Genomic DNA, 27,568 nt, shown 5'->3' with positions numbered 1-27,568 from the left:
TCAATGACCTAGAGCCTAGAATAGCACGGTATACACTTTTTGAAATGCACTCCTTCCGTTTCCTCCTTCAACTTCCCCTTTTCTTATTCTTTTCTCATAATTTCCTAATCCGATTTGTCAGTTTTCATCAATCGTCAAAATCTTACCTTTCTCTTCTTTTACCCTTTTCAATTTTCCTTTTCTTCCAGGTAACCAAAACAACTGAAAAATCAAACAAATCTTCCATTTGATATCTGAATTGATATCAAAACTCATTCATCAAGATTGCCACTTCAATTGATAAACCCCAACAACCGAGACAATCTTCCAGAATGGTCACTCGACCATACGAACCGCCACCGGATTATGTGAGTTTTTCATGTTATGGTTTTTAGAGATTTTTAGAGGAAGGTGTGTAACTGAAATTATTTGTAAGACTGTATGTCCAAATGCCCAAATGTTCAGATTTCCTGACTCAATTACTACATTCTGAGAAATTTTTCGCGTCAAAGGCACGCCAGCTATTTGTCTTCTACAATTTGAAGCCCTTTCAGTGCTTAATGGCTAGAAATTGGTCGATTTGAACCAATTTTTCGCGCCAAAGGTACGCCAGCCCATCGTTTATGGAGGCATTTCTGGTCGTTTCTAGTCGAATTTGGACCAATTTTTCGCGCCAAAGGCACGCCAGACTCAAATATTACAGTCTGAGACCTTTTTCGCGTCTATCGGTCTGTCTGTTTGTCGGCTTGTCCACTCGAACGTTTTCTTCCCTTCCCGCTCCAAGTTAAACATTTGTTCAACTTACAAGCCAATATTTTATGTTCCAAATTTTATGCTTTCCCATTTTATAGCTGAAAAATGGAACATACGTTTCTCCACCAGATAGAAATTGAACTTTTGGTTGTACAGTAACTATACAGTACTCCTTACCTCTTCATTTACTTACTATCCCTGTAAAAAGTTCCCTCGTATTCTCCTGAAATTTCGATGATTCCGATGCTTTTGGCAACATTTGTCTGTGTGCATTTTCATGTTTATTTACTCATATTTCATCTTCTTTTCTCTCCTCGTTTTCCCGCTTTTCGTCTCCCCCCCTCTTTTGACAGTAGTTGTGTTCTTCACACCCTTCTCAATACAGAAAACTAGTCTCTTGCTCTCCGACAATTTGACTTAGGCCCTCCGACCTGTGGGAAGCATGCAAAGGGAAAAAGAGAGAGCTGAACTTTCCACTTGAAAACTCATATCTATATCTTTTGGTGCCACGTGGTATCAGGTTACTTGATAGACAGGCTAGGAGTCAAAATACAGACATTGAGGGTACTCTAGAAATCGTAGGGTTACTGTAGTAGGGGACAACAAGCAATTTTTACGGATGTCCACTGTGTGCAAAGTTTTCAAATATGACCGTTATTTCTATGTTCTCAAAGAGCATTGTCCGCAGACGATCTTCTAAAGTGCACGGGCTCTCAACCCATCCAAAAAGTTCATGACCACGCCATCTGTCCCATCTGTTCCCCAATAACCAACCCCCTCCAATCACTTCAAATTTGTCGCATTCCATTTCCTCTTCTTCTCCTTTTCCAAATGTCTCATTTTTGTGTTAAATGAGAGAAAAAACTAGTAGTACCAGATTCCTCATCTCCTGCTTCTTCTTCCTCTTCTACTTTTAATTCTCGTCATTCCAATGATTAAATCATCCAACACAAACTGACTAAGTAGAAGTGAAACCATTCATTAGTTCCTTCATTTAGGAATCAAATAAGAAGGGTTAGTCCCTTTTCAGACAAATCAGAAAATCCGATTGATAAATCACGCCTTGATTTTTTTATAAGCAATCTTTCATAAATGTGTTATGACAAAGCTAATGCGCCGCATGACCAATCCCTAAATACCGTAAAAATTGTATTATAACGGCACCTTCTGCATGCTCAAAATTTACCATCCTAGACATTACCAACGATTATGATTTTATTTACACTAGTAAACAGAACATCTAGAAAAGATTTTAGTAAACTTTAAAAAGTCTTTGAAAACCAGCAAAACTTCTCTGAAATACAGTTGAAAAATATACCAGTATATGATATAGTTTTCACGGTAGTTACAATTAGCTAAATTAAAGGCTCCAGATTCATACTCAAGCGCCCAAGGCACCCCTGCTTCGAAAATAATGATATCATATAAAGGTTCTGTGCAGATCTATTTGATCAATAATCCAGATGTCATTTGAACTTTATCCACACGTCATTTTTTGTCGCCCTCTTTCTTCTCACTCTACTGTTTACTTTTTTCAAAAGTTCAATTTATCTGCTCAGATCTGTCTGGTATACTATGGCGTAAATCTGCTTCTAGACACATTAGAATGTTATGTGATATTTTCTGATTGCTTTACTCATTGTTTTGCTCTTTTTTGGTAGAATATAAAAAATTTGAAAAGGCAATGGTTTTTGTCATTTTGTCGAGAGACATTAGACTGAAACTGTGGGAAGGAGAGAGCGCAGAGAAGCTAGAGTGTCTGACTTCTCTGACCTCTCTCCTTCACTCATATCTTAAAATGTGTAGAAACTATCAGACGAAAGATACATCTACTTGATCATATGTCCCCTAGCCCATAGTTTCAATGACCTGATACAATAATACACATATTATTAATAACTAATAGTACTTTCTTCCCGAATTCTCCTCCTCCTCCTCCTCCTCCTCAAAATGAGATATCAAACATCCGGTGTCATTCGTTTTCTCCTCTTCTTCTTCTTCTTCTAACTTTCTCTTTTCTCCTATCCATTTCCAATTATCACAGAAAGAACTAGAGGACGATCAAGACGTTTTTTTGTTCTTTTTGTGATGATTCGGAAGGAATCCCGATGAGACGACGACCTTATGTTCCTGTGTGGATCAACATCATCTCTTGTTCTTTTTGAATCACTTTTAGGCAAAAAATATATGAAAAGAAGACGTCGGAAGGGCAGAAGACGTTCGTTTAGAAGGAGAAGAATGGCAATGTGTTAGCATATTGTTCTCTAGGCTTCTTCTAACTGCATGGCCTAGAAAATCTCTTGAATATGTTACTTCTATCAGATGTCGTCTTTTTTTTCAAAATCGGTTGCCTGATTGAATCTACCAAATCTCCAATCGGTCTCAACCACCAGACTGATATCATTGTGTTATTTTCGAACATTTCAACACATAAACTGATTAAAAAACCATTTCATGCCAATCACGTTTTTTTTCATCTGACCTATTTTCACTGAAAAATAACATTTAGATAATATTTATCTGTCTGATTTCTGAGATACTGTAGTTCTCTTTTTTCTGTTTCTTCTTCTTTTTTCAATGTTTCGAAGTTTTGAAATTGCGTCCAAGGTGCGCCAGCTGTACAGTTTTAAGAAAAAACGTGCGGAGAGCGCAGAGAAACGATAGTGTCTGGCTTCGCTGCGTCTCTCATTCTATATTTTGTTCAGTAAAAACTTTAAGCCTTTGTAACTTCCTACTTGATACTCTTATAATAAAGTTCTTAACTGAAAAAATCCCTAATTTTTTTGCTGAAGTTTCCTGATTTTCCAGATGCACTCATTCCAAAAAAACTCTTCTTATGTCTTCCCAGTTTACACTTTTCTCCTAACATTCCAATCCATACTTTTTTCTTCTTCCATTTCCTTTTCTTTCCTATCATCCATTTTTTGCCCCACTGATAATATCGGCTAATAACCCTATCATTTCTGTCCTTCCGTCCACTTTTTACCCATGAAAAGAAAGATATCTCATCATCTGCCGATGATTTATGATTCAAATGAGGAAAAAGAAGAAGAGGAGAAGGATAGATACCAATTTATTTATATAAGCATCAGAAACCTTCTCTGACCAGTGGATACTACATGAGAAAAACCTATAATCGTAGAGTTGGTGGCCGAACTCCCACGGCCTAGGAAATCCCAGTCCCTCACTGCTTCTCAATTTGCAGCATTCCCTATCTAGCATGATCTCCCAAATCATTGACCCCTCTCCCCCTTCTTTCATCAAATAGATCAAAACTGATATTCTCTGCTAACCTATCCAATTTTCCCCCGGGGAAAAGCTTTCCTTGTTTCTTCCTTTCGCCTATTTGTTTCCCATGATAAAACACATCTCTTCCTCCCTCCGTTCGAAAGATTCTGATTCCCAGACGAAGGGGGCAAAGCTAAACAATAAATCTGAAGAGAATTGAATACGGCTAGTTAGCTGATGACCTGGGAGAAAGTTAGGCCATGGAAAAAACTTCGGCTACGAAAAGCTTGGACGATTTCTAAAAAAAGAAGAAATCTGTCAATCAAATGAATTATCGGGTTCACGGATTTAGACAAAATCTACAAAATCTATCGTTTTGTGATTTTCCGGGTTTGAAACACGGTGGTGAGCGGTAGATCAAATCTTTGGGCAGATTTATTGGGTTTTTGGAGGAGGTTAAGCTTCGATTTTTGATTCAGCCTGCCTTCAGTACGATTTTACCATGTTTAAAAGATTTTTGAAAAGCCTATTAGCACGGCACACTTCTTACAACCGCGCTCTACCGAAACTGAAGAAAATTGTGTGCGAAATTGAGAGACTCGGAGAAAAAGAGACATTTCTCAAGGGCATTCGGTGGAGCGTAGTTGTAAGAACTGTGCCGTGCTAATAGGTAATCAGTCATTCTGAAAATAAAGCTTCTATATCACGCAAAAATCTAAAACACCTTTATGGCAACTAATTTTTTCTTACACCGCCCAGTTTTCCATCCGGATGACCCAGAAATGCCTATACCACCTCTTCATCATCACCAAATCCTTTATTAATCTAATAATAATTTCCTTCTTTCCTCCATCCGTACACTCCAAAAATGAATCAGTGCTCCTGCTCCTCCTCCTCCTGCTCCTTGCCAATTTTCCACAATTCCTTTTCCATATATTCTTTCTAAGTGTTGATCAAACAATGTCTCTCTTTTGCCGCCAAAAGCTTCTCATCTGTTCTTCATATTTTTCGTCCTTTTCTGCCCTCTCTCACTCAATTGGAATAATCTGTTTATTTTTCTCCTGCCTTTCCTCCAAAAAATGGATTCTATCTTTCTGTGGAAATCTGTTCGAATGTCCTCTTATATTGATAACCATCTCCTTTTTATTTCCCTCCTTTTCCCCCCGAAAATTACCCGTTTGACCTGCGGTTTATGACTTTTTACATACAAATAACACATTCTTTTGACTTTTTGAGGGCATTGTAAGTGGAAATTAGACAAAGATTGAGCCACAATACCACCGATCTTGATGTCTTATAAATTGCAAACGATTGAATCAGTGAGAGAGTGCAGAGAAGCTAGAGTGTCTGACATCTCTGCGTCTCTCGACAGTTCAGTTATATCTGAAATTGCTCACCCAAAAAGTTATGTATACACAGAGAACATTGAACTTTTGAATGTTATTGTTTTTTCTTAGTAAAAAACCATTTTTCTAAATGTTATGATGTACTTAGAAAACTTTGTTACAATAATTACTTCTTGAAAGTGTCCAGTGAGTCACCTGGCGAAAATTTACCCAAAATTCCAAAATACAAGTTGACTTAAAATCTCAAGGCCCATTTATCACCAAAGCGCCATTTCGGCACGCCAAATTTTGTCTGTGAATCATGTCTTCTAGAAATACACGCAATTTTGTGTAAATTCTTCGAATTTTTCCCTTCAAAAAATGTTTCAAGTTTCTCGTAACTTGTTCTGATTGACCAGCCAACGTTTTCAAAGGTTCTCTTTTCTTTCTAGATTTAAGCCACCAACTAACCTTCTCCCATACACAAATACCTTTCCATTTCCTGTTAGCATCTTCTTCTTAATCAGAATGACCATGATCCCCCATTCCATTGGTCACACCGTTCAATTCCGTGTCTGCGTCTCTCCGTCTTACACGCTCTCTCAGTGTCCATTGTTGATACGATTTCCAATTATCAATAACCAATTCAGTTTCATTGTTTTCTTAATTTGTTACTCTATCATTCTTTTTTTTTCATTCTGATGGAAATAGAGAGAAGAAGAGAAGAAATGATTGACACCCATTAGTAATCTTCTGATTGTTTTATTTAGAATTCCTTTAGCTTCTTCTTCTTCATTTTTTGTTCAATCAGTTGATATATCTGAATTTCTGTATGTGTGTCGGTTTGTCTAGATTCCCGAAGTTTTAAAGAAATTTTAATCGTCCTGTTTGTTTTGATGTCCAACTACAGTAATTTCTCTATCATTCAGTTTTTCCTGTCAGAAATCAATTTTTGTCGGAATATATGGGGTTTTTGTGTAATCAGTCACTCCGGATGTCCAAATTTAATAAGATCCTGTCTAACATTGGCTAGTTCTCTGGAAACTGCACCAAACGTTTGGGAACTCTGAGATTAGCTTTATCATTTAACTACCGTAAAAACTGTATTATAACGGCACCCCTCCATGCTCAAAATTCACCACTATTATTCTCTTGGACATTTTCCATTATTCAGATTAAAATCAGCGTCATTAGTATAGCATTCAAAATAGCAAACAGAATGTCTAGAAAGTTTTTTTTATAAACTTTTAAGAGTCTTAGAAACCCCAAAACTTCTCTGGAAGGCAGTTTAAAAATATAACGACATGCTAATACAGTTTTTACGGTAATTCATTCCGAAGTACTCATTTTCCGATACCTATCATCCCGTATGACCATTCCCTTCCCCCCAACCATGTCTTCTACCCGTTCCAAAAACTGCCGGTGTCACCCCTCATTGGCTCTTGACACTTTTCTCCCTCTCTCAATTCATTCATTCTCTCCTTCTTCGCTTTTTCTTCCAAACTGAGAAAACACGCTAATGTAATTCGAGTCTCTCTCTCCCTCTGACTGTATACTGTTTGCATTCAACTATTCAACTCTCCCTCCTGGTCACCTGGAATATAGAAATGTATCCAACACACACACTCATTTTATGCTTTTCCCTTTTTTGCTGGTGACGAAATCATGAAAAGAGTGGGGGGAACTGTGTCAATATTTTTTGAATGCATAATAATATCTCACAGTTTATTTTGTATTTTTATGTGGGAGGAAGAAGGAACTTTTCAGTGCTTTCAAGTATTCATATGATTTCGAATTTGGTTAAAAGTCAGCGAATTTTTGGTAGGAAGTTGTTTTTTCTATAGAATTTGAAATTTGGAGAATTCTGAAACATGGTTCTAAACAAACTTACAGCTGTTTTACTTTAGTTTCGTTTCTGTGAATTTTAAGATCAGATTCAGAATCCTCTCGTCTTTCCAGTCATATAATTTTCTAGCCAAAACATCAAACTCAACAAATTCTAATGACCTAGACCACCGTGTACGCACTTGAATTAAAAATTCAACTAATCCTATCAACTATTTTCGAAACCGTTTTCAAGTGTAATCAACTGGAACTGAAACCCCCTCCTTCTCTTCTCCCACCGCCAATTTACATAATCTCTTTTTTACGGTTTCCCTCTTTTTTTCATCACCCTGCAACCAAAAACATACATTATACAACTAACAAAAAAAAACTACAAAAGTGTGGAGAAATTGGAAATCAAAACTAGTGAAAGCCTTCGTATTCGGTTTTTCATGAGGAGAATGAGAAGGTAATTTTAATGAATTTATGCAAAAAGGTCACCCCTATGGGAAGTTTGGAGGGTGAGAGAGGTTGGGGTTTTCAGTTTTTTGTGTTGCTTTTGTATGTTGTTGGAAGTAGTTGTTAGAAACAACGAGATTGATTCTCTGCAGCTCGTAAACGCGTATGAATCATTTTCAAACTTGACTGCATTTCAGTTCAAAAACGTCTAGTTAGTAGATGTCAGATGACTTTTTTCTGTAATTAAGCAGCTCCCAGTTGTTCTAAGCAGCGCCGAGAACCCCTCTACCCCCATAACTTCCAAAAAGTGTCATTTCTCCTACTTGGAAAAGAAAGTCATCTAATAATTCACACCTATTCCTTTTTCTCTTTCCACTTCACACTTCTTCATACGAATTCTCTCTCTTATTTCTTTTTCTTTTTCCAATTAGAAATCTGACTGTTTTCTTCCGTATTACGTAATACATAAGTGAGGATAACTACGCCCTTTCGACCGATTAGTGAAAGTGCGAAAAATGGTTGCAGACGAAGAAAAGAGAGGAGAGAGAATGGCATATGCTTAAACTTACTTATGATGAACAAGAATACGAAAAGAACACTCTTTTCTTCGTATTGTAATATGATATACCTCCAATCATCTTTCTCTTTTAGTACGATTATCAATCTTGATGTTTTACAGATTATGATATGATTTGTTTGGCCATTTAGTTAGGTTACTAGATTTTTTGGAGGCTAAGAAATAGTATAGTTTGAGAGTGCTAGAATGTCTTATCTTTTTCTCTATTTTTGAAATTATTAACTCTTTGAAAATTGTCACAGTGTAGTCATAGTTCCTAGTTCTAGCATTTGAAGAAAAGTAGCTAGAGTGTCTGGCTTCTCTTCTTCTCCATCTCCTCATCTTCAAGACGTCATTTCTCGAGATTTTAAAAAGCTATCAACTAGGTATAAATGTGGAAATCCAAATAGGGTAAATCCGGAAAATTGGTGCCGAGTTTTCCAAATTTCAGGGTTTTTAGCCCATCAATTTTTGTCGCTTTTTTCTAATTTTCCCGAGAATGGCCTAAAATCCCGGAAGATGGCTTGAAAAACTCCAGAGGTGTCCTAGAAACTTCAAAACGGCTCAGAGATCATAATATTGCCTTATAAACCTCAAGAATCGATTAGAAACCTCAAGAATGACCTGGAAATCTATGAAGATGGCCTAGAGCCCTCAAAAATGGCCTTAAACCCCGAAAAATGACCAAAAACTCTGGTGGACGAGTTTTCCAATTTTTGGATTTTCTAGGCCATCTTTTTTTTGTTAGAACCCGATACCGCGATAGGCAAATGTACGGTTCTCAATAACCGTTGAAATGGAGCTGCTTATCAATATCTTGTTAAGCAGCTTCAACTCAAATTGACAAAATACCTTTTTTCATGACTGTGGCCTAAATGTGAACTGAGCTGCAAACATCGAAATGCTCTAATTTTTCTAGGTATTTGCCTAGCAACAGTTTTTTGCAACTTCTCTCCACCACCACTCCCAACTTTAAACATTGAAGAACACCTTGTTCTCCTCCTCTTCATTACACTGTAATATGATCTCATTTCCTCCTATCAATCATGAAATGATGATCTAGATGATGTACTTCACCCCCCGTCCTTCCAGTAGTTCATTCACACCTTATTTGCACACCTGTCCCCCCTCAGAGTCCCTCTCTCCCCCTTCCCCCTTTCTCTTCTATATTCATCTCTTTCTATTTGTAGCCTATGATAGAGCAGAGATGGCCAACAACTGTCAGAAATAGCTCAATTCAACATCATCCGTTGCATCATCACATCGTCACGTCTTCTTCCGGACATCCCAGTTACAGAAGTCATTCCATTGACGCTGTGGTTAATCGGTGAGTTGAATTGCCGAACAAGAAAATCGCGTCCAAGGCGCACCAGACAAAATTTAGTCCACGAAGAAAAGATTTAGCATACACAGGGGTGCGAGGCGTAAGGTCCGCAACGAAAAGTTTTGAAATTACCGGTCGAGTCGCGATGCGTGTGCGTCGCGTTTTTCATCAAAATATACAACAAACACACGCTAAACTTGAACTTGGCACTCAGCCAAGTCAGTTTTTGGCACCGTGCCAACCGCTGAGCGACGGAGCGCGTTTAAGCGACCTTGCGTTTTGCACCCCTGTGAGCATATCGCTCATGTGTAAATAGGAAAACTCTCAGGCGCGCCAGATTCTTTCGAAATCCTCAATTAGATATTTTCAGAAGCTCATCAGCCTACTTCCAACACTCACCACACCGCCCATCTTATCCGAATCGAAACCATCCAGACTATCCGATTTGTGGAGTTTCACCGGCCAGACATCTTTCATATAATCATTTTTATAAGTAAGTTGCTTTGATTTTGAAAGAAAGGATGCTCCACTGATAATTGATAAGAAATTTGGATGTGAACATTAAAGCGAGTTTTCAAAGTCTCTGAAATGAAGATACGTAAAATTAGACTGCGCTGTCAGGCATCCGGATTCCCATCAAAAAATTGATCGTCAAAATGTTTGTATCTAAAAAATTTTGTTCGAGAAATAAATATATTTCAGTCTTGAAAGATTCGATATAGTTTCTGTATTCAAAAAAATTAAAATGTTACCAATAACTATTTTTGGCACTTGTTTCCAACAGTTTTTGTAGAAACATCTTGTCAGTTTCTCTAATAAATGGTTTTGCAAATTTCTTAATCGGATATCTAGACATCCAGACATCCTTTAACCCAATTTTAAACACTTATTTTCAGTCAATCCGCCGCTGAAATCGAAGAAATGCTACGCACTCGTCAATTCCCGGAGGTAAGTGATAACTGGGTGTTATGTATCTAAACGAGACAATAAAAAACTACTTTCCATCTGAAAACCAGTTCATTTTATTCCTCTTTTCCCTCCTTTTTCTCTCCTTTTTTACCACTTTTCCCTCATTGTTTTCCTCATCAAAGTGGGTCAATCTATGCCTCTCTTATTGCCTTGTTTTTTTTGTATCTTTCCCGTTAAGAATTGGAATAATAGAGAAGTAGAATAGGATCCAATTCACAGTTACCTACTTTTCCCTTACTTTTCACACCTTCTTCTGAAGTTTCTCTGCTGGGAAAAGGTTTTATTTTGAGTACTGAACATTTTTTGAACTCTGTTGCTCTAGTAAAAAGAAAACTTACAATCTTTGTCTTCAGCTTCTCGGGAGCTTTCAAAAAAGCATACCCATGAGGAATATGATAACACAAAGATACGGTATGTACAGACTGGGTTACTGTAGTTTTTGTGGTGAGACCCAACCAAAACATAGTTATATTCCATGTAATTCCACGAGACTCATTTCCTTCATTTCTGGTTTGAGCTTTCAGAAAAATGTAAGTAAGAACTTAAGTGAAGTAGATTGGGTCTCACCGCGAAAACACATTATGCTCCTTTAAAGTTGGTTACTGTAGCTTTCGAAGTAGGACCCAAAATGGAAAGCTTCCGACAATCATCATCTCAGAATTCGACCGTAGTCTACAACTGTGAAGCACTTTTGAAAATGAGGTATCCACTTGATTTACGATCATCTAAAAAGTGACATCAAAAAATCAGTTTTTCATCTTAAATTTGTCAATTGTTAGTTTTTTATCGAAGCTTCAAGTATTGAGAAGTACGTGATGTTTTGAAGTGTGATATCTGCTGGAGAGGAGGAAAAGTTGTTTCATTTTGGACTGTCTGGTTGACACAAAACTTGTTTCTTTTTTCTCTCTTACATCACTTATTCACACTTCTTTATGAAAAGACACTGAGAAGCAGAAAGAGAAATGAACAATGTTTTGCAGCAGAAAGATGATGAAGCAGCTGTTTTTTGTTCCAATCTTGTTTAGTTTTTAGTCATCACTCTGTCACTCTTTTGGATGAAAGACAACTTCTTTTTATTAAAGTTTTTATTAAATTTTCTGTACGATTTTTGTAATTTAAAAGTTTTAAGTCTGCGTACATTTTATTACATTCCCCCCCCCCCCCCTCCCTCTGAAAATAATTTCAAATTAAATTTTGCCAAAAACGCTGAAATGAACAGATGTGCATGATTTCAAAATTTTGTGAAAGAAAACAGTGAAACGTTAGATTTGAACTTCTTCCAACTCCCATCATTTCAGTTTTCCACATATTAGCATGGCACACTTCTTACAACCGCGCTCTACCAAAACCGAAGAAAATTGTGTGCGAAATTGAGAGACGTAGAGATAAAGAGACATTTTCAAGGGCATTTCGGCGGAGCGCAGTTGTAAGAACTGTGATGAGCTAATATGTGTATCAGTTTTTACTAGAATTCATTAATTCAGACGTGTATCGTTGTCTATCGGCGAACCCCGTATGTTAGAAATTTTCTATAGCTATACCACGGAGGTTTCTCTGAAACTTCCTCTCCTACTACTTTGCCTATTGCTTGATCTTCAAACTGTGTTAATTTGAACGAAATTTCAAGTTAATTTCTCATAGTTTAGGTTTAATGTTTGTATTTTTCTTATCAGATCGCCATTTCTCATCTTTACTAATTTGTGACGCCTTTCACTTTCGAATTACCTCAAAACAGTATCATTTTTTCTATAAACTCACAGAAAACTTAGTTTTGGAACTTCACTTTCTATAATTTTCTTTAGGTGAGAGATCCAATGTCAAAAAATTTTCTTAGTCTCAGTTTTATTTTTTGTTGCAAAACTGCTTACAAAATTTTAATCTCAGAAGCTGCTTAGAACCTGCTGAAGTTATCTTGAGCAACTCCAGACGTAATTTGGCTTTTCAATTTGGCTCATATCCTATAAGGTACTTCTGAACACGCTGATTCCGAATATGTGATCCAATTTTGCAGAACGCTTCACTGAACAGAGATATATGCATTTTAAATCTTTTCTAGTGCAAGAATCGCATTTTTCAAGAGGCTGAAAATCAATTTTAGACCCTATTTTTTTTTCTGTGTAATACGTGTGAATTGAGTTTGAAAAAGCACATTAGAAACTTTTTCTAGTAAAAACAGTTTTCAGGAAAATAATTGTATCACTTTCATTTTTGGCATTTGCACCTTCGCGATAAAACTTTCCCTGAAAACTGTTTTTACTAGAAAAAGTTTCTAATGTGCTTTTTCAACCTCAATTCACACGTATTACACAGAAAAAACTAGAAAAATAGGGTCTGAAATTGATTTTCAGCCTCTTGAAAAATGAGATTTTTGCACTTGAAATGACTTAAAATGCATATATCTCTGTTCAGTGAAGCGTTCTGCAAAATTGGATCACATATTCGGAATCAGCGTGTTCAGAAGTACTTTATAGGATATGAGCCCATTTGAAAGGCCAAGTTACGTCAGGAATATTCCCTAGTTAGAACGTCCCCAAAAACGCTTTGGACTTTTATTTGTATTTTCAAAGAAAACGCACTAGTTCTTAACAAGTAGGCTTTAAAAACTAGAAAGTGGTATCTCCAGATTATCCTCTTTTCTCCCCCTTAATTTACAGTATCTTCCATCTCGAAATCTCTGAACATCATCTCCTAAATCCATACTTTCTCTCCTCTCTTTCTTCTTCATTTCCCATCCCTAATTTCTAAATTGGAACCAAAAAAGATGGTTATCTTCTCTTCTCTCCTTTTTTCCCAAAACAAAACACTCCTCACTTTTTCCCCGTCCTCTCCGTTAGTTGAAATCTTCTCTTCAGATTTATATAAAAATTTTGGTTTCACAAAGAATTGAAAATGCTTCTTTTTCTTCTCCATCTTATCCGTTCGGTCGGAACATTTGAATAGTTGTTTCGAGTGGACCGACCAACGGATAAACATACAAACGGGCGGTCTTCTGTACTAATCCATCCGTGGCAAAGGGGGGCTAAAGGGGAAAAAGAATATGAAGAAGCAAACGGAGGAGGTGGAACACGGATTTTCTGACTTGCCATTATGGTTGCCAAAAGTTCTCGAATTTGTAAATTTTGCTTCGTTAAGTACGTCAGAAGCACGGAAAGAGTTTTCAAAATAGAAAGTTTAGAGCACATTCTCGCCACAAAAAAGTGAGCATCAATGAGAAGTAGAGAGCGCGCAGAGAAGCGAGAGTGTCTAGCTTATCTGCGTCTCCCTTTCTCGTTAACTCTCGACAATTCCTCTCTTAACCAATTTCCAAAACTTGATAAATGTAGAAAATTTGTCAATTAGTTGAACGTGTAGAGTGAACACTTTTTTACGTATTGTTGCTCATTTTCTTATTTATCTCCTACCTTTTTCGGGATATGTGCAATTTTTGAAAGTACGTTTAGAACTAAACTTTGCAACATTGGAAAATAAGTGATATTTCAAGAACCAAGCATGATAACAGAAAATGAAAACTTATAATACAAATTACCTCATTTGGCTAATCCCCCCTAACCAACCTTTTCAAGTACGAGTGTCTGGCGCACCTCCGGCGCGTTTCCGTCTTCCCTCTCGTCCTTCTGTTTCCACTTGAAGCATAGACACATGTCAAGAAACAAAGACCATCATCTTCTTCTTTTTTTATTATTTGTCCTTTCAATTCTTCTTTTCTTCACACCCTTCTTCTCATTCGTTTTCTTATTCTTTCCACCCATCATATTATACCATCATTTACATCTTTTCCCCTTTATTCTTCTCAAAACCATTCATTCATCCCATTTATTTATCTTTTATTTCCCCCCTTTTTTCCTGGCTTTTCTCGTTTCTTGTCGGTATCTATAGGTATAGATTAGAATAGGCATTATGCATTCTCGAAATTCTCAAGTGTTTCAGTAGACACTAGCCTACCCTCCATTAGATCTAATATCAGAAAACCATTTTCATAATATTTTTGTTCCAGATCGCTGGGATCTACGGAAACGATGAGCAACCAGCTCTGAGAAGATTCACCCGATATAATCAATCGATAAACTCAAAATCAGTCCCTCCACCAGCTCCACCGAATCCACCAAAAATGGAGAAAGACACTGCAAAGGACATTGGAAATCCAAGAGGGTCCATTTTTTCTAAAAGGTTTGGATTTTATTGTTTTAAAAAATTTTAAAACAAACACTGTAGGAATAGAACAAACTATTTTCAACATTTTGTTTTTTTCCTACTCAGAAACCACGTACCAACATCACATTTTTTCCGAAAAATTTCAGCTCGAAGAAGCCATTATTCTTCATGGGTAACTGGACATTCCGTGAAAGAAACAAGTCAGCACGTCCATCAATAAGTGAAGCATTACGAGAAGAACGTCCACAAAGTATGAATCTGACTGATATCCGAACAGGAGTCCGAAGTAAATCTGGAGAAGTCTTGGGACCGAGAAATCATATTCATTCGGTTGAATTTCCGAGAAATATTGAGACGAGGGTGCCGGTGAAGATTGAGAGAAGTTCAATGGTTAAGAGGAAACCATCGAATTTATGTGCATCGACAGAGGTCTCGATTACTAGTAGCAGTCCGAGTCCATCATCTTCATCGTCTGCTTCTGTTGGCGAGTTTAAGAGTGAGTTTTTAGAATATTTGGAATTTGAAATTTGAAAACAAACTAATTCTCTACAGTGTGATCTAGAAATTCATATTGAATAACAAAACCTAAAATCTATTGTTTTCAGCCACAATCACTGTAGACGACGACCATCAGACAACTGCCATAATGAGACCAAAAAAGGAAACGGAATCATCTGGAACAGTGAACAACAATCGATACAGCTTCCAGTCATGGTTTGTATACCCTTTTCCAATATTTATATCATAAAATGTTCCAGTGTGCAACTCCGAAAGTCATGCCCTGATCTTGACAGTACTGCAATGAGTAACATGGAACAACATCGAGTATCAAAGAAGAGAACACGTCGAGCGAAAGAGAAAATGTCACTGGCTGCATGGAAGAGAAAAACAGTGAAAGAATGGACTTTGGATGATGTTCTCTTATGGTTACAGTCGGCACAGATGGATGATGTTGCTGGATTATTGATTGGTTATGATCTGCGAGGAGAGGATTTATTACAGTGGAATGATCAGACGTTGGGTTAGTTCTTATCTGCCAAAACTCTCAATGCAACAAATGTTTTTCAGCGCAACTTGGTGTCTCTGACTCAGAAACTCGACAAAACTTGCTTTCCGAACTCGAAAAAATAATCAAAAATGGTCCGGAAACACCTCAAGATGATCCACGAAACAACCACAAGACACTATTTGATATCGTGAAACAGACCAGTTATGATCAGGTTCTGGCTGTGGAGACTCCATTGACGACAAGAGACATTACAGTAACCCATGGAAGGTTAGGATGTCTTCAGATTACCAAAGTCAATGGAGCGAACTTGCCATTGAAAGAACATGATTGGTAAGTTCATCAGCGCCAACTGACCAAATAATTATCACTTTCCAGTCTTCTGGAAATCAATGAACGTGCCGGAGAGCAATTCAAAAGTGCTCTGATGCTCACAAAACTGATATCTGATTCCAATGGATCAGCCATCCGATTCGTCGTTCTACGCAGAAAAACTGACACGATTTTAGATGAAACTCAACAGGTATGTGTTTAACAGAACGGATGCGTTCGAAAATAGTATACTCCGAATTTTCAGAAGGAATCATCAAGTAGTGGAATATCTTCGTCACCTCAGACACCAACAGAATAATTTAATTATTGCCTACAACTAGTTTCTTGCTAGTTTTTCTTCATTTGCTTCAACTTTAAAATCTATAATTTGTCTGAAATTCCATCTGTAAATCCCCTGAAAACAACGCTTCTAACTCGGAAACTGGTGATCATTCTTCTCTACTTTTCTGTAATTTTTTGTATTATTTTAATTCGAAACCACACAAAACTGACATTCTTCGATTTACTTGCTTTGACTCGACTTTGATAATAAAATTTACTTAAATTAAAGTTTGTGTTTCACATGCGGATTGTACGCAAAACCGAGAATTCTAAGGACCGTCGGAACCGAATATAGAAGTTCATGACCAACAAGCAGACCCATATCATAAGCCACCCCAAGTTACTTGTTGAAAAACTTGAAATAGCCAGATCACAAGCTATCCTAACCCTGTGAAACCATTGAGCACGTTTAGCTAAGCAGCTCCCACACTGGGTCTAAGTAACATTCTTGCAGCAACAAATTTACCATGTTCTCCTTGTTTGTCATCTTCTTCTTTTTCTACTTCTACTTCTCACCACAAAACCGGAATTCATTGAAATCTAGGCGTCTCCTCCATTTCTTTCTTCTGTTTGATGTCTGCTCGACAATTAAAATATAATCACACATTGCTCCTTGACTCTATTTTATCAATTTGAATGCATACACTAAAACCGAAATGTCATCGAAATTTGTACAGTTCTAGGTCATTGTGGGAGCAGTAAAAAAGAGAAGGAGTAGGTCAATTGTACTTCGTACCGACACATTGGACGAGTGTGTTATCTGAAATAAGGAGAAGTTGTAAATTGTTTATTACGGTAGTAGTGGGAACAAAGTAGAAGAAGTTATCAGTTATTGGGGGAACAAACACGTGGGAAGAGAAGGAGAAAAGGTACGAAGAATAGAGTTTGTAGAGCATTTCAGAGATCAACCCCACCGAGGAGCTAAGCAGCGCCAAGTGTTGCTTAGTTTGATGCGACACTGTTCATGATTTCTTGCTAAGGAGAAACAATTCCAGGCATCGAAGAGCAAACTTTTAAAAGACTAAGCAGCTTCCTCACAAACTAAGCATCTTCTGAACTCTCAAGCAGCTCCCAACAATTTCCTTTTCAAAAAGGCACGTTTGTCTGATTTGTGAGTTCGTGAAGTTCTATCATGATTTCTGCTGTAAAAACGAAATGAGTGAGTTCAATGCGTCCTTTCAGAGAAATCAAGAGTTTGAATGATAATTGTTTATTGTTGATGATATTAAGTGGTAATACAGGATAGATTGTAGTTTCAGAGATTGATGAAAAAAAGAGCTCGTGAACTTTGGGCTATCGAATATGATATGTGTACCTTCTATAATTTGAAAAGAACAAACTATACGGAGATTCAGAACCACTGAGATTAGAACAATTCAGACGGGGACTCCAGAATCATTCAGCGCATGACAGCATTCAAAATCATCGAAATCTAGGCAATTGGTATGCAGAAAACTAATACTCGGCTCCGAGACATTTCAAAATGATACAGTTCAGAACATTTTTGACTCTGTATTTCGGTCACACCGCTAGTTGTAAAGTGTTGACGACTTCTTATTTGAAACAGCGTTCTACATTTACATAGTCATTTGTACATATTTAGCACCTGGACACCGGTAAACACGATAGTTAAGTTCGAATACTCACAGTCACTCAAAAAAATGTACAATTCTTGTCAATAGAGCGCTGCTGCATTGGTAGCCCTGGCCTCATCGTGAAAATATCATATGAAGACAAGCTTACGACCCGAGCATCTGTTCTACATTCTTTTACCCACATGCTCTTTAAGTCTACCAAAACATGTGACAAAACTCTCTTCCTTTTCCAAAAAAAACCATTTCCATCAACAGGAAGTGACCGATAAAAAACAAAAATCGCTTTGAAAATGTTTCAATCAGTGATCAAGTTTCCCTTCACACATTTGATAACAGAAATGCTATCGACACATTTCTTCGAAACGAATACGGAAATAAACATGTTGAGTAATCCTATCTGAACAGGAAATCCTCCATTTCTCTCCGAAACCGGAATTATAATCTTTTCTACGAAAGTATTAAAATTACTGTCATTCTGAGAGTAATTGTACAAAAATCAAGTTCACTTCGTTCTTTCAGAGAGCACGTGTTTGCAACAAGTCTATTCTTTCTTACTCTCTTGGTCTCTCTCTCTCAAAAAGTATCGACGTCAAAAAAAGAGATAAGGAGACGGACATAACTGAAAACTCAAAAAGAGGGAGGAGGAATTTCAGAATTCTTTTCGAAGATGTGGGAGGAGATTGAGGAAAGGAAGAGGAGAAGAAAGAAAGGGGAGAAGAGTATAAATTAGACGAGAATGGGGGGAAGTTGTATTCACTTTTCGCGGTTTCAGTTTTTCATAAAAGCAAATGCGCTCTAATAAGTGATGAAATAGGGTTTTTGGCTTCCGTGTAATAAATAATTATACAGTAAGCTTGGCGTATTTCGAATGCAGGGCCTGTTTAGCTTCAATGAAACCCCAACTCTGAAGATATCTGATCGTACCTTAAATTCTAGTATCTCTTAAAAATGTTCCTTTTACATTGCTCCTAAGTTATGCAATTGCAATTGTCAAATGCGAATTAATAGCTAAATTTTGTTCCGTGATAATTCCAGAGCAGTTTTCTTGGTTAAGCGCTCCCTCAACTTAAATCGCAACATTTTTATTGATACCTGTCATTTTTTTTTCTATTTTGTCCTTCCCTCCTTCAATCATTGTACTCCCACTCTCCAATTCTTATCAGTTTCCTTTTTTATCAGCAACGTCCTTACTTGATTACCTCTCCTTCGAAACTCCAAATAACTTTTTAAAAGTTCCTGATCTCCTCATTTCAGTATAAACCATGCTTCTCCGATGCCTCATCCTCTCCGTCTTGGCCATTGTTGCCTCCTCATTCGTCCTCCCATCCAACTTGGACAACTGTGCCCCACCAAATGGAACTGACCATCAAATGCACTGGTGGCAATGCAGCAATGGACCAGTTCAATTCTTAAATGCCACTCCATACGACTCGACTGGAACCAAATACGAGTATCCAATCCATTTGAGCAAGCCAATTGTTGTCAAGACTCAAATCAACAACCCAACCAACACCTATGTGAAACCAAACCTTCGTAACACTGTCAACCTCTGGAAGTACGGTGGATGGTCTGGATGCACATGGACCTCTATCCCGACTCTCGGACTTTTGTGAGTTTTAATTTTCCTTCTTCAAGAAACTCAGTCTTGACTATCCAGAGCTCCTTTTTCATAAAAAATTCATTTCAGGAAGGACCTTTCCGCCTGCGACCACGGAGTCCCATGCCCAGTCAAACCAGGAAATCAAGAACTCGACGTGACCATTGACTTCACTCAATTCGAACAAATCATCAATTTGCTCAAGGACAATCAGCCATATCAACTCGAGTACATGCTTCATGACAACCAATCCGGAGACGACTCGTGTATGATGGTTCAAGCATGGGCTTACCTTCAGTAAGACCATTCGATTCGAGGACTCGAGGAGTGATGCTTTAATTTCTTTTTTTCTTTTTTTGATTTATGTATTTGCATTATAACACGGGGTAAAAAAACTAATAAAACATCATGTACATACTTAAAGTAAACTACAATCACGTCGAATAAAAAGAGATAAGAGTTGACCAGTTAAACTCAAGAATCAAACATTGAAGAACTCTGAGTACTTGATATGTTTAGAAAGAAGAAGAAGGAGATGCTTAGCAAGAAATAAGCAGCCCCGCAGAGAACTAGGTTCACAAACAAAGAATATCTCTGAATTTCTGAGAATCTTTATAAGTTTTAAAGTTTTAGTGATGCTAGATGAATGCTCAACACTGTCTGGGGAGATCCATGCTATGCCTCTCCCCATCTCGTAGCTGCTTAGCCACATCTAGTTCAGTTTCTCCTAACCTTGTTCCTGAACAATAAAAAACGTGTCTTTCGGCAACATGCCATGTGCTTCGATGCTCTTATCACCCATTTTATTTGATCACCACAATTTCCTTTTTCTTGCAGAATCTCCATTTTCCATTTTCCTTATTTCCTATGTTTCACTCAACTCTTTTCTATTTTGTTTCTCATCTCAAAACTACTAGAATATAATAGAACTCATATTGTATCCCTCGAACTGTTTTCAGATGCTCTATCGTTGTCTGTGTCTCTTCGCTTTGGTCGCTCTCTCGTCGGCATGTGATACATGGCCGAACAGTACAGAGACAAAGGTCAACTGGTGGCAATGTTCCAGTGGACCAATTATGGTGACCAATGTCAATCCAACGGATAAGAAGGGTAAGTGGGTTGGGAGAGGCAAAACTTATCAGCTGCAAGACACCCATGTTTCTAGGAGCCTACGAGTACCCAATCCGTCTCACTGAGCCACTCCTCATCGCCACCACTATCAACGACCCATCATCCACCTACTCCTCCCCTGGACTCAAGCAAACCATCAAAGTATGGAGCTGGAATATAAATACCTGTGGATGGACTGCCGTCCCAACCTTTGGACTTTTGTAAGCCTCTTTTTTATCTACCGCTTACCCCAATCTCCTATTCCAGGAACAACATCGACGCATGCACCAACGGAACCCCATGCCCAATCAAGCCGGGAAATAATCAAGTTATCAACTTGGAACTCGACTTCTCTGATACCCCAGCTATCATCAATCTCTTGAAGGTGAGCAGTAGAGCGTACTTTCGTGTTCTATAATTATGTTTTCCAGAACGATAAGCCATACCAACTCGAGTACTTGCTCCATGATGACGTCACCAAGGAGGATTTGTGTGTTATTTTCCAAGCTAGAGCTCTCACTCATACTTAATGGTTTTAAGGAGTTTTCGTACTAATAAAGATGTAAATTTTTCAAGACAATACCAATTTTGAGCGTTTATTCATCAAATAATGCTTTGAAAGACCAACAATTTGAGACCCCATTGGTTAAGAGAAGACAATAAATTAGTGCCCATTCCCAAAAAAAAAAAACAATCAGAACCAAAAATTATCTGGAGACACAGACATTGGTGGTTGCAATTCCTTGACTTGGCACCGCACGGTATTGAATACTGAATGTCAACTGATTGTATTTGATGACTCCACGAAGAGCCACCATATTCTGTTCCGAAGTGAAAACTTGATTAAGAATTGTGTCGCAGCAAGTGCTGAAAGAGAGAGTTAGGATGGACTGCTTAGACAGGGTCTGCTTACATCATTCCATACAAATCGAACTTTCCCATGTTGATTTCAAGCGCTTGCCATGGACACTCTTGCATACAAATAGCTGCCATTGGAGATTTTGTCATCTTGAACTCAACTTTTTGACCAGCTGGAGCCTTGATATGCCAGAAGCAATTAGTGGAGTTGGTAGTGGAAGAAGTGTAACTGTTCGGGTCACCAGCTTTAGCGTCGAACGTTTGCCACGTGGATGAGGCCTGGAATAAGAAATATACTCTCTGTCCAGTTTTCAGACGGTTACCTGAAGCACTTCCCCATTACAATTTGCAGCACTTCCAGATGGCAGAGCATCACAAGTTGGACCGGAGAAATAACGAGGGCATTTACACTGATTACAGTTCCGAGAGTCAGTGAATCCACAGTTTGAACAAGTCATTTGTTTCGTGCATTTTTCTGAAATATGCACCCGTAAATCCACAAAAGCCTTTCGTAACTCACTGTCACAATTGTACAACTTGTTTATTGCCACTAAATCTGAAAATGCTGGAGCTTCTCGTTGTCCCATACTATTCTGGAATCCGCTCTCCTTTGCAAGAATTGTGTATTTCGAGGAGTCAAGAGCGAACGCATCTGAAAAACTCGCTGTGAAATGCTTTGCAGTCTCCCTATCAACTTACATGGATAATACTGCATAACACTTCCATAATCATATTTCAGATTCAAAAGTTGGGCCTGATCTAATGGCATCTTTTGGAAATTATATGCTTGACTTGGAATGATATTACTGAAATCCACGTAGACGTAATCGTCACGATCGGAACGAGACTGTTGATGCCAGAAACCGAGTGCATGCATCAGTTCGTGAGTCGCTGTTCCTAGCTGGAATGTTGGGGGGTTCGAGTTTCCAGATTCTCGTAATAACCTACCGTATCACAGTTTGGACCAACTGAAACCACCTGGTATGGCATGTCAACTTGCTTTCCGACATACGACCAACATCCTCCGGCGCTCGACATAAACAGTCGGTTGTTGGCATTGTTGTCCTCCTAAAATACTAGATTTCAGTACATATTTTTTCAGTAACTATACGTTGAAACTCAAACAGCTGTTATCATTCCAGAATTGAATTGCTTTTCGAACGTTGGCTATGTTGTTAGCGGCTGAAAGTGAGAAGTGCGGACTACTGTAACTAGAGTAACCAACGTACAAAGTTTTGAATCGAATTGATAAGCGATCGGAACAGAAACATTCCAGAACAAAGTTGTGTCCACAATCGCCTGTCTTTTTGCTCGGTAGTGTCCGTTTTCGATGGAGTTGGCTAGGTTGTTCGCTTGTTTTTCATTGAGCATTATGTCCGATTCAAATGTATATTCTGGAATCAATTGGTAGGGTTTGAGGGGAAAACGAGGGAGAGTTGATACCATTGATTTCTGAATTAAGCTCTTCGAAACGATGGGTTTGATTGTTCTTTGGACCATAGTTGAGAGCAGCCTGGAATTGCTTACAGATGAGTGTTTATGAATAGAAATAGGCCTGGATTCACTGATACATTCTCCAAAAACTCATACTCACCAACTTCACTGGCGGAGCAACTCCTTGTCTCCCTTGAACTCTCGGTATGCGATTAGCGAATGCCTTATTGATAATTCCACGAATCTTCTCTCGATTCCCCGCTGTATCCGGATTCTCCTCGATCAGAATCTTGTTGAGAGCGTTCTCCTTTGTTGGAGCTCCGAAGACTAGAGGAATACAGAAAATGAATGGGAGGAAATGCATGGTTGGAATATGGATATCTCATTGCAGCACACTTTTTATACAAAATTCAGATGATCCGGTTGATTTGTTATTGTTGTTGTTACAGAATCGGATGACTAAAAAGCTGAAAATCACAGCTTGACTTTTTTCTTTTTCAATATGAAATCTTCTTTCGAATGGACAATGGAGGGGTCAACAGAAGATCTACTCGATATTGCATTTTGAGCTAAATGAGTCAAATGGGCAAAACATGCTCAGCTGGGTGTCTGTGTTGATTCGATTTTTTGATGTTCATTTTGAATGTGCAACTGAAAAACTTATTTTTGCAAAGTTAGTCTTGATAATGAATAACTTTATTTCACATTTTCAATCTTATTTCATTCAAATTATTTTCCATTCACAGTCTTGTAAACATCGGAACGCCATCCGGGAATATCGCATTTCGTGTATGGATTGGTGAATCGAACATGACAACAGTTCTTGAAAGTACACGAATGACAGTTTCCACATCGAGTATCCTCAGCTGCTCTCCCACTTCCAGTACAGATTCCACGATCATTACAGTAGATGTCAGCAGAGATTAATTGGAGACAACTGAACACAAGGAGTACGACGATGAACAACTTCATTTCTGGAAATGGTGATTGTGAGGAATGCTGGAAAATAAACAACTGAAATTTTAGATTGAAAAGGAGGATACTGAAAATTGTCAATATCTTTCTGGCATATATACTCTCCAGAATCTGAAATATAAGGAAGAAACTGGTTTGATTATTCAGATAAACACAAATATCATCTTATGGGTCGAATTGTTTTCTCGAAAATAGTAATGAGTAATTCTTAGGAATAACTAAAGTACGAAACACGAGAAGACAGTTATCAGAAGATCAAAATCCACTTAACCGGATGTTCTTGATATCACATACAGTACCGCTCAAAAGGTTATCAATTTTGACAGTGTATTTTAAGCTCCAAAATTTCACTAATATGCACTGAAATTGGTCGGTTATTTCTTTGTCGATGTGTAATTCTCTAGGCAGTTTCCGTACAAAAGAGTTGTCAACTACAAAATTGAAGCTTTACCTTTGTTCTGTACGATTTATACATACCGTAAATACTGTATTATAACGGCATGCAGTTATATTTTTCAACCAGCTCCCAGAGAAATTTTGTGGTTTCAGAAACTTATTAAAATTTACCGGAAAAACTTTTTTTGGGAGTTCTATCCGCTGATCAAGAAGTTACTAATCACGCTGCTTCTAGTCAGAACCAAAAAAAGACACCGGGATGATCACATTCATGAATTCTGAGTATAGATGGGGTGCCGTTATAATACAGGTGCCGTTCTATTACAGGTGCCGTTATAATACAGAATTTACGGTAATTTACTTTGTGGGACAATCACTTATACCGTAACATCCTCTCAAAGTTGGTCATTTTCAACTGAAAAGGCGAAACCAGAAATGAAGTTGTTCATCGTCGTACTCCTCGTCTTCAGTTGTCTCCAATGAATCTCTCAGACAGTGAATGGAAAATAATTTGAATGAAATAAGATTCAAAATGTGAAATAAAGTTATGGACAAATAGAAGATAAATTTATTATTTTTCTTCAATATATAATTTTATGGGACAGTAGAATAATAGAACAGAATGATTTGGATGAAAAGGGAGGGAGGAGAACAATCAATAGAAATATGGATATGGTGTATGGGAATTAGAAAACAATAAAACAACAAACGAGATAACAATAAAGATGTACAATTATTGAAGAAAGAAAAAATAAAAACTAAACTGGAAAAAAGAAGGAAAATTAATGCTCGTAACGACAAGCTTCTGGTCCAACTGGACAACCATCCGGATGATTCAAAGACATCCAACACGGGGATTTCATCTTTGGTGTTTGTTTTGGCTGCGTCCATCCCGGGCGTTGCTTCTTGACGATTGGTTGACGGAAATCACGAAGACGAGCGGCTGCTTTGAAGACCTGGAATTAATCTATTCAATTTTCGAAAACAATTAGAAATGTGTCAGTTAAAATCTACAAGATCTCTCTAAAACTAATCTTCTCATCATCATCATCATCATCTCTTTCTTTCCTAGGTGTGGTATTTGGCGTAGGGAAGCTCACGTGAAAAATTTGATGGTGGTTTCGCAAAAATGTTTGGAGTCCTCCGTCTTGATCTTTCATCAATTTCTTGTCTTCGTCACTGAGAATTCCAGCCAATTGAGCCAATGGCACTTCGCCTCCGCATCTCCAGCCGCTGGAAAATGTATTCATTGAGTTTTCAGCGAACAAATTATTGAAACGTACTCTCTCACTTCATCCGACGATTTCAGAATGTAATCAAACAATTTCTTTGCTATCCTTTCCCGATCTGACACAGAGAGGTGCATGCAGTTATTATTTTTGATCTCTCTTGGTCTTGCAACGAATTTTTGTCCCTGCGTCATCTTCTGGATGGTTGTATCGAGATTCGGACAGAGACCTCGTTCTGGAACACGGCCAACAATGCACAGCTGAAAAAAGTTTTTATTACAAATTATATAAAGATTAACCAACTCTTTTCGTGCTTGGAATAGCCAACCGGTCGAGTTTCACATCGAAACCGAGCCGATCTGCAACAGAAACGGTCCATTCGAAGAATGATTCGTATTGAGAAGTCATTCTTTTCGGTCCCAAATAACTTCCAGTATTTGAGAACTTCCCGAAGAAATCGAATGGACAGCATGGTATTAAGAAGAAATTACAGTTGAGTCTGAAAAAGATATATGTTGATAGGAACATCAGAATATCACTCACTTTGCTGCCATGACTGGAATCCACGGCGTTAACTCGTCACTGTGATTTCCAATGAGCAAATCGACATCGGCATCAAAATGTGGCTGATTTTCCACGATGAATTGTGGCTCAACAGTTGATTCTCGCAAATCCACATCTTTTAATGTTGTCTTCCAGATTTTACGTTGACGAACGTCGACGCCGTATCCGTTCAACTGAATAAGATTTTTTTCGAAAATAGACACTGGTAAAAAATTTTATATGCAACTTACACCAATCTTGTTGAGAAGATGAACGAGTACTCCATTTCCACAACCAATATCAACGAATTTTTTCGGTTTTGGAAGGAGACAACGATTGATGAGCTCCTGAAAGAAATACTTTTTTAAAGTGATGTAAAGTTTTTGATGTTATTGGGAAATGGCAACATATTTTTCATTTTAGTAAATCTACAAAAAACGTACAGTAATGTAAGCTGCGATTCCACAATCCTCAAAAATCACTTTGTGTGGATTAGAGTTCTCAGTCCATCCTTGAATCAGTCCTCGTCCATAATCTTCTCGAATTTGTTGATAAGTGCGAGCATACGATTCTTTGTCAATCAGCGAATTCGTTTTGCGAGATGTTCTGTAATAAAACTATTATTTCACGAAAAATATTTCATTCTTTCTCACTTCGACAGGTCGATTCCTTTCATCCAGGTGAACACTTGTTTGAATGCTGAATTTCTCAAAAATTCGTAATTCTCATCTGGAGCATTTGAAGGTTTGAGAATTTGAAGAGTCAAAGAATTTTCAGATGGAACTCTGCAAGCTATTGAATATGGGCTTGCGAAGTGTGGATGTTCTTTGTCATCAAGCACGACTGGGTAGAAACGAACGAGGAATTCTTCTGAAATCACAAAACTTTAATTTTATCTCATTTAAAGGGGGACTGTGGTATACCAAAAATTAGTCTAAAACGAGTTATGAGGCCTCAAAGTGCCAAAAAAGGGTCTCTCGCATGTAATTTTTCATTATATTTCAACGTAAAAATTTTCTCCTCGTGCAATTTTCAAATTTTTCCTCTCATTTCAACGTAAAATTCCATGCGAGAGACCCTTTTTGGCACTTTGAGGCCTCATAACTCGTTTCAGACTAATTTTCTAACCTGGCTCCCAGAGACTTTTTGGTTTCTACAAAATTTTGAGTCGATCCATACCAAAAATCTCAATTTTTGGAATACCGGAGCCCCCTTTTAAAATAGTAGACAAACCTTCATAAAAAGATAATTCATATGCATTTTCCGAGAAGTTTTGAGTATTGCTGGGACGAACTTTTCGGATGAACTTCGAAATAGTTATTTCACTACGATTACTTGGGTCAAACTTGTATTTCGAATTGAAGACTGATATTACTTCTTTCCAAGCATCAGTGTCTTCATCGATAAGAACCGAAGTTGTTATTCTGTTACTGATTGCATTAGGATATTCCTTCCACAAACAAATTATTTTATCGAAATATGCTTTCTCATCAATGTTTTCTTTGTATTCGGCAGTTTCCTCGACAATGACTTGCCATGTTGTTGTACCTTCGAATGACATATAACTCTGAAATATTATTATTTTTTAGTTTTGTGAAAAAT

General features: G+C 37.8%; 7 protein-coding genes across 7 annotated transcripts; 3 read left to right on the top strand and 4 right to left on the bottom strand.

The window, feature by feature from the left end:
* Nucleotides 1-9,317: 9,317 nt before the first annotated feature.
* GCK72_010793 (uncharacterized protein) lies at nucleotides 9,318-16,206 on the top strand (the record flags this gene model as incomplete). The annotated part of the gene is made up of 10 exons (XM_003111559.2): nucleotides 9,318-9,451; nucleotides 9,819-9,941; nucleotides 10,345-10,396; nucleotides 14,412-14,584; nucleotides 14,716-15,065; nucleotides 15,175-15,283; nucleotides 15,328-15,590; nucleotides 15,638-15,908; nucleotides 15,954-16,098; nucleotides 16,153-16,206. The coding sequence occupies 10 exons, from the start codon at nucleotides 9,318-9,320 to the stop codon at nucleotides 16,204-16,206; spliced, it is 1,674 nt and encodes a 557-aa protein (XP_003111607.2).
* Nucleotides 16,207-19,086: 2,880 nt separating this feature from the next.
* GCK72_010792 (uncharacterized protein) lies at nucleotides 19,087-19,722 on the top strand (the record flags this gene model as incomplete). Its single annotated transcript, XM_003111709.2, has 2 exons — nucleotides 19,087-19,433; nucleotides 19,512-19,722. 2 exons carry the CDS (start codon nucleotides 19,087-19,089, stop codon nucleotides 19,720-19,722), a joined length of 558 nt encoding a protein of 185 aa, XP_003111757.1.
* On the bottom strand, nucleotides 19,103-21,055 carry GCK72_010791 (uncharacterized protein; the record flags this gene model as incomplete). The annotated part of the gene is made up of 4 exons (XM_053728038.1): nucleotides 19,103-19,258; nucleotides 19,519-19,754; nucleotides 20,781-20,943; nucleotides 20,990-21,055. The coding sequence occupies 4 exons, from the start codon at nucleotides 21,053-21,055 to the stop codon at nucleotides 19,103-19,105; spliced, it is 621 nt and encodes a 206-aa protein (XP_053587615.1).
* GCK72_010790 (uncharacterized protein) lies at nucleotides 20,381-21,061 on the top strand (the record flags this gene model as incomplete). Its single annotated transcript, XM_003111671.2, has 4 exons — nucleotides 20,381-20,531; nucleotides 20,587-20,752; nucleotides 20,799-20,916; nucleotides 20,963-21,061. The coding sequence occupies 4 exons, from the start codon at nucleotides 20,381-20,383 to the stop codon at nucleotides 21,059-21,061; spliced, it is 534 nt and encodes a 177-aa protein (XP_003111719.2).
* A 177-nt stretch (nucleotides 21,062-21,238) lies between these two features.
* On the bottom strand, nucleotides 21,239-23,187 carry GCK72_010789 (uncharacterized protein; the record flags this gene model as incomplete). Its single annotated transcript, XM_053728037.1, has 10 exons — nucleotides 21,239-21,398; nucleotides 21,445-21,668; nucleotides 21,713-21,864; nucleotides 21,910-22,041; nucleotides 22,089-22,290; nucleotides 22,338-22,457; nucleotides 22,501-22,571; nucleotides 22,619-22,783; nucleotides 22,833-22,902; nucleotides 22,984-23,187. The coding sequence occupies 10 exons, from the start codon at nucleotides 23,185-23,187 to the stop codon at nucleotides 21,239-21,241; spliced, it is 1,500 nt and encodes a 499-aa protein (XP_053587614.1).
* A 365-nt stretch (nucleotides 23,188-23,552) lies between these two features.
* Nucleotides 23,553-23,795, bottom strand: GCK72_010788 (uncharacterized protein; the record flags this gene model as incomplete). Its single annotated transcript, XM_053728036.1, has 1 exon — nucleotides 23,553-23,795. The coding sequence occupies one exon, from the start codon at nucleotides 23,793-23,795 to the stop codon at nucleotides 23,553-23,555; it is 243 nt and encodes an 80-aa protein (XP_053587613.1).
* Nucleotides 23,796-24,976: 1,181 nt separating this feature from the next.
* GCK72_010787 (uncharacterized protein) lies at nucleotides 24,977-27,527 on the bottom strand (the record flags this gene model as incomplete). The annotated part of the gene is made up of 9 exons (XM_003111799.2): nucleotides 24,977-25,150; nucleotides 25,295-25,427; nucleotides 25,478-25,683; nucleotides 25,727-25,922; nucleotides 25,967-26,160; nucleotides 26,218-26,313; nucleotides 26,410-26,572; nucleotides 26,620-26,836; nucleotides 27,200-27,527. The coding sequence occupies 9 exons, from the start codon at nucleotides 27,525-27,527 to the stop codon at nucleotides 24,977-24,979; spliced, it is 1,707 nt and encodes a 568-aa protein (XP_003111847.2).
* Nucleotides 27,528-27,568: the final 41 nt, after the last annotated feature.

Source organism: Caenorhabditis remanei, chromosome III (assembly GCF_010183535.1).
Source record: "Caenorhabditis remanei strain PX506 chromosome III, whole genome shotgun sequence".
Classification (NCBI taxonomy): domain Eukaryota; kingdom Metazoa; phylum Nematoda; class Chromadorea; order Rhabditida; family Rhabditidae; genus Caenorhabditis; species Caenorhabditis remanei.
Note: the sequence above shows the minus strand (reverse complement) of the source record. Positions and strands in the feature narration are given on the sequence as shown.